The 11,444-nt window shown below is 46.1% G+C and overlaps 1 protein-coding gene across 1 annotated transcript; it reads left to right on the forward strand.

Annotated features, from left to right (window-relative positions):
• The first annotated feature begins 3,093 nt into the window (after positions 1-3,093).
• On the forward strand, positions 3,094-10,243 carry LOC135915586 (PWWP domain-containing protein 2B-like). The gene is made up of 2 exons (XM_065448698.1): positions 3,094-4,174; positions 6,590-10,243. The coding sequence occupies exons 1-2, from the start codon at positions 4,026-4,028 to the stop codon at positions 8,268-8,270; spliced, it is 1,830 nt and encodes a 609-aa protein (XP_065304770.1). The 5' UTR covers positions 3,094-4,025; the 3' UTR covers positions 8,271-10,243.
• Positions 10,244-11,444: the final 1,201 nt, after the last annotated feature.

Raw genomic sequence — 11,444 nt, forward strand, 5'->3', positions numbered from 1 at the left:
TAAAACGGACCGCTTTTCGTTGCAGCATCTCGTTTCCTAATACCTTTCTTGAGATATGGATCCCAAACGACACTGGCGCAATCTAATTTAGGTCCTATAAATGCATTATAGGCCAGTAGTATTATTTCTGATGGAGCTGTCTTAAGTTCGTGCCTCAAGAAACCGAGCTTTTTAGATGCGGATGAGCATCTTCTAGTAACATGACTTGACCATGTTAAGCGGTTTGCAATCGTAATACCTAAATATTTATATTCGTCAACCTCGGTCAGATGGCAATTATTGAGAGAATACTCGTAATTAAAAGGGCCTTATGTGTGTAATGCGCATGAAGACTGATTTACCAATGTTTAGTTTCATGGACCAATCCTTACACCACTTAGAAACGGCACATAGATTAGATTGTATGCATTCTTGATTGCTAGGAATGATAACGGTTTTAAAAACTATGCAGTCATCTGCAAAAAAAAATTATACATATTTTTGACGTATCTATGGGGGTAACAATGCCATTTATGTACACTAAAAAAGGAACAGGTCCCAAAACGCTACCTTGAGGGACTCCTGATGTTACAGGCAGAACGCCAGACGCGCAGTCACTCACTTGTACGTATTGTTTGCGATCAGAAAGGTAGGAACGAATCCAGTTAACCAGATTAACAGGTAGGCTATGCGGTGTAATTTCGAAATGAGTTTGCTGTGCGCGATGAGGTCGGGCGCCTTACTAAGATCCAAGCATATAATCCATTTGATTTCCCGTATCAAGCGATGCGGCGAACTCGTGAATTGTTGTGACCAGTTGTGTTGTTGTTGATAATTGTTTCCTAAAGCCGTGCTGGAAAGGCGACAGATAATTATTTTCTTCAAGAAAGGAGATGTAATGTGTGACTATGTGTTCTAATAGTGTACATGTCGTGCAAGTTAAAGAAATAGGCCTGTGTAGTTGCCAACGTTCAGACGATCGCCTTTTTTAAACGCTGGCACTACACGTGCCGTTCGCCAATTATCAGGAATTGAGGAATTTTCAAAGGAAAGACAGAAAACGTGTTAAAATATGTACAACCGGTTCGGCATACTTGCGCAAAAATGTGTTCGGAATATTATCCGGACCAGCTGAGAATTTCGTTTTCAGTTTATGTAGCTGACACAGTACACCTGCATATATGTTAGAAAATCGGGACATATTACTGAAAGAGTTTCATCATGCGTTGCCTCGTGCTCGGAAGTGGTAAATATGGAACAGAAGTAATGGTTAAATTGCTCAGCAATTTTTGGGCATCATTCACGAGACAACCGTCAACGAATATTTCACGGGGTACAGCATTTGTCTTTTCTAGATATCGCCAGAATTTATCAGGGCTCTTTATCAAGAAGCCAGGCAATGATTTAGTGAAATATCTAACTTTGGCATCGGAAACTTGAGTAACAAGCTTGTCTTTTAGACCAGTAATTATGCTGAGGGATTTCTTGTTTTTTTTTTTTTGGCTCGTTTTTTGTCTACGGCGTAGATGGATCATTTCTCTGGTCATCCACGGATTTTTTTTTTTTTTGTTAGTCCGAACATATTTGTCAGGAACGAACTTGTCAATGCAATATAGACCAGTCTTTTTTAGAGCATCCCTGGGTGTATATATGGTTCTGAATATCGCTTGTATTCCTGCGATTTCTCAATACCCGTCACCAGAGATCGTTTAGCCACGCATCATGACAGAGGGCCGTATGTAATAAGCTGGCCAGATAGTAACCACAACGATTGCCAGCCCATGAGCGGTATTATCCACGAAAACGATTCAGGCGATGCACAACCATGTACGCGTTCGAGCGCTCACGAAAGCCGTGCAGCGTTCCGAAAGCTGCGAGACACGCTGAAGCTGTCAACAGCGTGCGAAAGTGACCGACGCATATAGTCGCTACTGATACTAATCTCCGAGAACACTGTTGTAAACGATTACTGACAACGCCCGCCGTCGCGAAAGCGTAGCTCTCTCTCCTCTTCACCGCATGTAGTACAAATTACAACTTCGCGCTGATCAAGCGATACAGCCATACAGCGGCGCACCAGGGCGCACTGCGCAGAACGCGAGCGAAGCAACACAAACAAAAGGTAATAAAAAACGGGTGACAGCGGGCGGAGCCGCGAATCGCTTCCTTTACCCGACGCCAGTTCGCAGCCACTCGCGGCAGTGCACGAGAAACGACGAGAAGGAAAACGACTTTTCTCTCCTCGTCTTCTCCGGTTCAAAACGCTCTCTGAAAATTATTTGCGGGAAAGTGCAAGAATAAACGATTAAATTTTATATAGATTTTCAGCGACCCAAGACCGGACAGATGCTCTCTGACCGGGCCTACTGGGCGGCGAGATTCTTTGAGCGATGCACTTTCATGCACTTCTATGTTTAATGTCAGCCCACGAAATCTCGTTGTAGCAAGACTCGTGTTTCTAACGGTTTTAGCCAATTTTTGATCGCGATCGGGCTCGATCGCGGTTCGCTCATTTGCGCAAGCATGGAAGCGAGCCAATCGCGATCGATAAATTATCCCGCCCCGGCTCGATCGCGATCAAAAATGCGCCCGTCTCGTCACAAGTCCACATTCGACTGTCTTAGCTTTCGGAGCACGGATTACGAGAAAGCCTTGCGGCTTCAGAGTGATGATAGCATGGGTTTGTGTAATTCTGTGAAGTCGTATTGGCTGCGACGAAATTTCGTTTCTTGGCGCACCCAGTGCTGATCTAAAACGGCTTTGCTGCCGTCGGCATTGCGACCATCCACAAAAATTAAAACTTATGCTCTTGAATGTCTCATCTTAAAATGTGTAAACAATTAATTGTCATCAATCTTTCAGAACAACGCTGTGATGAGCATTATTAAGCATTGGCAGCGATTAAATGAGCTCCAAAAAGGCAACAGCACTACCAAATCCGTATATGCTGCACGCTTGTGTGTAAATGCCGGAGAAAAGTGCAAGCGCTAATGTGCGCATTGCACTTCAAGAAGCAGATCGTAAATGCAGAAAATAGCAGAATTTGCCGAGTGGCGTCCAGTGCGGCGTTTATTAACTCTGAATGACATATGAACCGTTGTTCAAACGTAACGCTAACGACCACATACCCAAGTAACATCGTTGTTCCTTACAAGTTGCTGAAAAATATATTAAAAAATATTTGAATGTATAATTCTTTGTCACACAGCAGACATGATTCACGGCGTACTTAAACCACTAGCTTTCTCTATGCCACTAGAGTGAAGCCAGGGAAAGCGTACAGAAAATGAGCAATAAGTTCATTTTCCAAATGCTATTCATGACTTCACTGTCTGCTCGCTTCACGCATGTTGTCAGTGATATCGAGCCCCCTTAGTTCGCCGATTTGCACCGGTTGTAGTTATATGAGCCAACAATATCACCACATTCAATATGCATAAAAAGCATGCATGCGTCTATGCCGCGCTAAGAATTCCCAGATACACGCGTACTCTGCTACCAATGCACTTCGCATTGTTTCGCGGACGACATTGGTACGGCGGTATGCGGCGGTGGCGAACGCGGGGAAGCCAACATGTCTCCCACCAAAACTGCTGCTGCTGTGCGCCGTCGATTGTCGCGCATAGCCTCAAATTGCTGCGGATTATTACCGATGAATGATCCATAAGCTAATAAAAACAAAATACGGCAACAGAGCGCGGAAGCAGCTGCACAAATCATGCAAAGTGTAAAACATGCGACTGCTGGTATCCCAGCGCCTCCTCCTCGAGCAAAAATATCAAATACACACAGCGACAGTGACATTCCATCACACCAACACAAATGACTGTTCAAAAGGCAGTTCAAAGCTACGATAGGTATCGGCGACGACGGTGAAGCTCGCAGGATGCCCGCATAGTTCATTCGGCGATGAAAACTGCTCAGAATAATCGTCTCCCTCGTGCAGATTCCTCGCTGTCATGCAAAGAAACGCACGCTAGATAGGCGTGTGCGCATGCGTGGTCGCCCGTGTCGAGCCCCATGGAACGAACGGCTCACTGATCGCGATGGCGGGTTCGGTGGAAGACGGAGCCAAACTTTTAAAAGGATCTAAAATATCAGTAATGGTGGAGGAGGCTTTAATCGACGTTATCATAGTTTCTTTTAACTATAGCGGCAAGGTATTTCAAGGCGCACTGCTCGATGTCACGAAAAAGTGAGTAAATTTTGCTTCGAAGAAACCCTCCGGGGCTGTTTCCTTCTAAGCGACGAGGCCAGATAGGCCTAGTTGGTAGCTGCCTGTTGCCTTTAATTTCGCGACTCTGCGCGATTTTAGAAGCAATCGGCTACCAGAAAGTATTTCTTTGTGTCATTGCGAACCTACTGATATCAATTTTATTGATGTGCATCTATTATTTAAGGATTTGACCATTTTGAGTTTGTGCATGCACAATGCATAGGCTCCATGCCTTGTTCGCCTTTGCAAGGTATATGCACACTGCATCGCTCGTTTTTATTCAGGAAATAAAACTTCTAATGTCTGTAATGAACAGTTCTCACTTGCGTAATAGCCGATTTGCGTTAGCGTTAAATATTTCAGTGTGCATCTGTGCAGGTCAATAGTTAATTGAACAAAGCTTGGTAGTTCTGAACTTAGTGTCACACATTACTTCCCCCCTTTTCTTTGGCTTCTGGATTGGATTGGCGCGGCTCGCTACGTGCTTGCGCGCGCTTTTCCGAGCGCAGATTGGTGTGCGCCTGGTTGCTGCACTAGGCTGTTATGCGATCGCTTTTTCGAGCGCAGATTGATGTGAGCCTGGTTTGTGCACTAGGCTTTTGCACGATCGCCTGCTTTTTGCACTGGGCTTTCAAAAGGCGAAGTGAGCGTCGCTTACCATAGAATAAAGAACAACTTCCGCGCTTACTGCGGAAGTGCAGCGCCGCGGGCCTACCGTGTATGGAAGCGCGCAGCAATGCCGGGAAACATTCATACAAAAGCAAAGGGTCAGAAAAGTGCGCTTTATTTTCCATTACTATGTCACAGTGGGTAGCGCCGTGCGATCGCTTCAAATAAACGCAGAAACGAGTCCTTGCAGCGCATGTGCCCATTAATCGATGCCCACCATAGCCATATCAGGTGCGACTCGAGAAGCTGTGGAGTCACCCTGTAGCCGGCGGAGTCGAGGTAGCGCTTCACCTTCTGCCAGTAGCTTTCGATTTTCTGGGTGTGAGCGCCCGTGATTGGGTCTACAAAGTTCATGCTGTGGTTAACAGCCTCCCATTGCAAATTCAGTCTTGCTCCGTTAGCCCCCACCAAGTTCGGGATGCAGTTGTATGGGGCCCATTCATCACTGTGGATGGTGGTTCCCGGTTCAACGTTGGCTGCAATAATGGGGCCTAGCGTCGCCGCGTCTCGTCGGTCGACCTTGAATAGTCGGAGCTCCCCGGTGGTCACGCAGATCATGCCGAATACCCATGGTCCACGATCTGCAATGCCGCCGTAATTTTGGCGGCTCGGCGGAACGTTGTCGCCCGTCATCAGGCGGCCTCGATTGTATTTTCGCTTGCCGCGAAGGAGGCATTCATCAATTTGCACAATCCTCCCGGGGCCACCGAGTGGGGGTCGCGCCAGCAGCTCGTCCCGCACGACCTCACGAGCGTAGTTCCTCCAGTCGGCGATGACATGGTCCGACAGATTAAGCAAGTCGCCGGTCATCTCCTTCATGAGCCACGTGCCTATGTTTTTGCTCACGCAGTACATGAGCCAAATCACTTGCCGCCTGCAGTAAGCGACGCTCACTTCGCCTTCTGAAAGCCCAGTGCAAAAAGCAGGCGATCGTGCAAAAGCCTAGTGCAGAAACCAGGCTCACATCAATCTGCGCTCGAAAAAGCGATCGCATAACAGCCTAGTGCAGAAACCAGGCGCACACCAATCTGCGCTCGGAAAAGCGCGCGCAAGCACGTAGCGAGCCGCGCCAATCCAATCCAGAAGCCAAAGAAAAGGGGGGAAGTAATGTGTGACACTAAGTTCAGAACTACCCAAAGCTTAGCGTTTCGACCCATTATTCTAGGTTGTTTATTTACCCCCTCCTTTAATATTCATTGTGCTGAATTACCTGCGCACTGGGAAACGTTCACACTTAATGCGTTTCCGTGCGTTACAAGTTCATTGGTGGAGAAATATTAGTTTACATTTAAAAAAAAAAGGTATCGCACGTGATGAAAATTAATCCAACCCCTCCATTACGTCGTCTCTCACGGCGCAGGTGTTGTCATCAGACGTTCAGCAGCACAAATATGTTCGAGTTAGCTGTAGAAATTGGCCTGCGGTTGCCTTGTATTTATGCCGCCTTCGCGAACGTATGTGCTGCTAAGCGTGCATTGCCTGCTTTTCTTTATGACCGCCACCTCAGACCTGAATATTACTTGCACATTGTCTGAGACAAAACACATGGCGTCGTATATTTGATATTTTTGTCAGTGAAGAGAGGCATGACCGTGAGATGTCGGGCATTAAGAATAGAGAGACAGGACGCCAAGTGATGCGCCAGGAGCACAATTAATGCCAAGCCAGGCAACTGTCATGTTCTGTTTGCTAGTTTTAAGAGGCAGTACCTTGTGGTTGTTTCAGGAACATTCCGTTTGGCATCAGCCCTTGGGGCGGGATAGATCAAGATCAAAGGGGCAGCAGCACGAAGACCCTTGCCGAAGCTGTGGCAGAAAGAAATGACAAATTTCATGCATTAAAACAGAGACACACCTACTTCCAAGAAAAGCCCAGTGATGAACTCCCTGTGCCAAGCCGATCCTGGGCGAAATCACGCAAATCAACAGGGCGCAACAGCCGTGACCAAAGTGTGCGTATGCGGCGACTACGCCCAAGACAGGTACTTTGCTCACATTGCCGGGCAATCTGCAATGAAAATTCTGAGAATGTGCAGCTTTCGAGTGTTAAAAAGGAGTCACCTCCTGTACTTAGTTCACTTGGCTGCTTGCCTGTTTCCAAATGTGAACCTGATGTTCCAGCACGTATACCTTCAAAAACTGGTGTTGCAAATGATGAGGACACCATGATCATACAGACGTCCCCCTCTCCTCGCACAGAGGAGTCTCCAAGGCCAAAGCATGCTGTGTATGCCAGTGTAGCCGAAAGCCTCGACTTGAAGAATGCCCAACTGCCTACCCAGGCAGGAGCAGAAGAGTTTCAGTCCAAAAGTGAATATCAGGCTGTTGCACTAATGCCTCCTGCAATCAATAGAATGATCTTGAGAAAGCGTAAGTGGAATGACAATGAAGATCTTCCGCGAAGCAGCACAGACCCCATGGAACTGGTGACACCACACAGCAAACTTGTTCCTGTTCGAGCAGCCCTGACAAAAACCAGTCCTGTGATTAAGATCTCATTTGCAAACCCGCAAGGAAAAGGCACAGTTGTCAAGATTCCAGCCAAGCTTCAGTCCACAGGTGCCAGTGACACAGATGGAGACAGCAGCATAGAGTGCTCGCCTGTGAGACCCAGAGACACAAGTAGCGCCCGGGCTGCCAAGAAGGCTCTCAAGAAAGCTCGCCGAGATCACCATAAAGGTCCTGTTCTTGCTCCAGCTTCTCCAAGCCTAGCAAAGCACAAAGTCAAGCATCACAAGCACAAACTGAAGCGTAAACGGAGACATCGTGAGCCTCCACCAGATGAGCCGCGGAATGATGTAGAGAACAGCCCTAACTACGGACTGGAAGGTAGTGAAGTAGCAGCACCAGCTGAAGGCCTACTGGAGGAAGGACGTTCACATAAGCTATCGATCAGCCTGCGACGCTTGGGTGCCAAGGCATACATGAGGTGCAGCCCAAAGTATGATGACCTTCTAGCCAGTAGTGGTTCTGGTAGTGAGTGTGGTGATGTACCCGAGTTTCCCAAACTAGATCCACTGCGTGAAATGGACAAGGTGAAGCCACTCATGATGCGCATCAGCACACACAATGTTAAACGCTGCACGCTTGATGGGGGCCGTGAAATGGCTGTGGGTGACATAGTTTGGGGCAAGATCCATGGTTTCCCATGGTGGCCAGGCAAAGTGCTTGCTCTGAGTGTGTCGCAGCGTGACAATGGAGCTGCCATCAACCAGCAGGCTCATGTGGCCTGGTTTGGCTCATCCACCTCATCCTACATGCCGTGCCACCAGCTGAGTCCCTTTCTTGATGACTTCAAGGCTCGCTACAACAAGAAAAAGCGGGGTCCCTACAAGGAAGCCATTCGGCAGGCCACGCTGGAGGCTGCTGCATGTCAGGAACTGCCACCTGAGTTGGCCCTAATCTAAACCTCTCCGACCTCATTGCTGGGCCATTGAGGGTTGGAAAGCTCCTCACATTACCCCCGTCCCGTGTACTTTTCTACTTGGCTGCAATCATTGCTGATTTCTCTCCACAAGTCCGCTGCATAACAGGGTATGAATGTGATTCAGGGGTAATCTTGAATCATTGCAGTATACATAAATATATATATATATATATATATGTGTTATATATATATATGTACATAGGCTCTATTTTTGTTTGCCGGAGGAATAGCATTTGCTACAATGCATCACTGGCTCTGGGCAGGTTCCGTGGTTTCTAGTCACGAGGGCATATGCCATTCACGGGCAGAAGATACAGGTGCTGCCCTTCTCCGGTGGGCCTGCTGGTCCGAGCAGTTGTAATCTTGCTGCGGAACTTGTCTCTTGCAGCTGTTCCCCAAAGCTCTTGCGAGGATGTCGAGTGCCTTTTCATCTCTTTCAAGCTTTTTCTTGGGGTTGGCATTTGGCCCGTTTAAATCGTACTTTCTTGCAGTAATTTGCTTTTCTTCATATCACTTCGTTTTCTTTGCAAGCCTTTCCCATGGGCTAATGTTAAGCTGTGTTCAGCAACTGCTTTTGTGTGCCCTACTTTAGATTGCTTCAGGTAGCATTTCCTTATGATGTACTTTCTTTACCCTCTCTTGACTGCCATGTTTATATCAGTGCGTTTGACATTCTATTTTTATTCTTGAATCTATTGTGCTATAGAAGCCTCTTTTTGTGCCATTTGCATTTGTGTGTTAATAGTACAGTTGAATTTTGTGCATCACTGCTTTTGGTGTTCCATACTCCTGATGATCACATGGTAACTTACAACCCAGTGCTCAAACTAGTGTCATTGTCTGTCACCAGAACCACTTATCACCACTAAGGTAAAGAAAGGTTGTGCATTAGGTTTTATAGAAAACATGTTCAGCGTATCCTGAAGTATGCATTTTTTCTGCAATAGTACAACCAAAGCAGCCAGTGGTGCAGCTGTCTGGGACACCTCTTAAAAGAGCTTAGAGGCAGCTGGCAGAAAGTGTTGGGAGTGCTCTAAAGATGCACTACTGCCATCAAGTGAGGCTGGTGTTTTGGCATCAGCCAAGAAAAATTCTGGTAGTGCATCAGCATTCTGTGTTTGTCTTCTCACCCCAAAGCTATCTGCTCAGGCACAGCAGGCAGGTAGGCCTAATTAGCTTTACAAAAACAAGAAACGGATGAAGACTTGCACTGACATAGTAGTAATTTTTAACTTGCACAGACGATCTTGTGTGCAGCTTCTGTAATGTTGGCCAAGGCTGTCCTTGTCTATGCTGAAGGAAGCTTTTTCCAAAGTCCTGCTTGCATGGTTGACCATTGGCTTCCAAAACTGATTATTAAAGAAATGAACATTTACGTGTTAGTGGTAGCAGCTGCTGCTTCTAGCAAAACTGTTCACCTGCTAGTTCAAAAAGGATGCTTCAGTTATTTGTGGAACAGTTTTTGGATATGCCAAGCTACCATTGAGTGCCATCTGTTGGTGCTCATGCCAGCCACCCTTCAGTGTGCATAACATCAGGTTGGCTGGCCTCTTTGGCGTGTGTTGAGACGTTACTGTTGTGCATTTTGAAAAGTGGTGTTAAGGTGAACATTTTGGAGCAGCGTGTCCTTGGACTGCAAGTGGGCAGTGGTCCTCATGTGCAAAACAGCTGGACCACAGCAGACTCTTGCATTGTGTGATGGCCCCTACTGTGATGACCATGTTGACCTCGACTGATGTAAATCACTCAAGCTGTGTGTTTCTTGCCTTGCACTGACTGGGAGGGTTGCCATAGTTGATATCCTGACAATTTGGAGCTCCCCAAGGTGCGGGGATGCCCGACCTTTGCTGTGTGCACATGCTGTATGTGCTCATGGTCTTAGAGGTAATCTCATTGTAAAAATGTGTACAGAAGGTACAATTGCTTGAAAAATAAAGACTGTACTCACTTGGACCAGTTTGACCCAGGCGAAGAAGTCATCTGTTTGTGATAGTATTGTGGTGGGGTCTGCACGTTGTAGGCTTCCATTGTGTATATGTGGCATGTCACTGTTTGATAATGTGTTTATTGGTGCTTTGGTAATGAGACGAATTGCTCGTGAAAGCTTTTCTGGCACGTTCAAAGCACCTCAATTTTCATTTTACAAGTAAACCATTCTTGTTACGCCTTATTCAGGAAAGCTTTTAATGGGGTGCACAATTTCTCTTAAAGTGAAGACAATTCTGTGCTAGCATGTTTTGTAAGTCTTATTTGTGCAGGTAACCATGGTGACAAGAGCCACTTGTCATCTTCTTTTGAGGGATGTGGATATGCATCCTCTGAAACATGGTTTTGTGCAACATATAAATGTGTTTTGTATACATAAAATAGCAGCACCTGTCGATAGTTATTCCTAACCTTCGCCTTTTTGAATTCGTTTTTACTGATGAATCAGTATTTGATCACTGTCGGGGTTATCACTTTCAGTAGATGCTGACTGGTTGAGCCAGCAAGCAGAGTGCTTGTTGCTCCAGTGAGATGCTACATTACGCAGCAGTAGTAGTATCCTCAAATGGGGGCTATCAAACGAGAATGTGGACTCTGCCTTGAAAGGATATTGCACATATTGGACGAGTTCTTGGTTTTCTTGTTGGCTAAGCAGTGTTGTTAGGTGCTGTTTTGATTGGCTGAAATTTGCTGTTGTAGTTGCTGTCGTTGAAAAATGAGCTGGTTCATTGGCAGGAAGTTGCGATTAGAGGTTTATTCACTGTTCCACAGATTTGTTTAATGTGTGCTCCCTTTAGTCCCTCTCCTGGCAGCGGCCAATGACTGCTGCCAGTAGGAGAACTGAATAGTATATTTTATATCTTGCTCAGTTCATCCGAGAGGATGGTTTCAGAGTTTCAGATGTCTTCCTGTAAGCATCCAATAATTTGTTGACAGAATTATTGCATAGAAATTGCTTTTACTACTTCAATTTGTAATGACAAGGGCGATTTCATTAATGCAACAACCTCTATTACTGTAATTTGCAGTGTCAATCACTTATGTGTAAAAGGAAAACCAAACATGGTGTATAACGGTATTGAGCAGCAATGCAGCAGAATTGAAGTTGTGTGTGGTTGGCCTTGTTATATCAAATGTCGTGTAACAAGCGTACATTTTTACCTTACAG

Source organism: Dermacentor albipictus, chromosome 1 (genome assembly GCF_038994185.2).
Source record: "Dermacentor albipictus isolate Rhodes 1998 colony chromosome 1, USDA_Dalb.pri_finalv2, whole genome shotgun sequence".
Lineage (NCBI taxonomy): Eukaryota > Metazoa > Arthropoda > Arachnida > Ixodida > Ixodidae > Dermacentor > Dermacentor albipictus.

Excerpts from the sequence above, each read along its gene's own strand:
- LOC135915586 (XM_065448698.1), top strand. The coding sequence starts at position 4,026 with ATGGCGGGTTCGGTGGAAGACGGAGCCAAACTTTTAAAAGGATCTAAA. Across the intron at positions 4,175-6,589 it reads CTGCTCGATGTCACGAAAAA|GAACATTCCGTTTGGCATCA; the intron begins GTGAGTAAATTT and ends TGGTTGTTTCAG.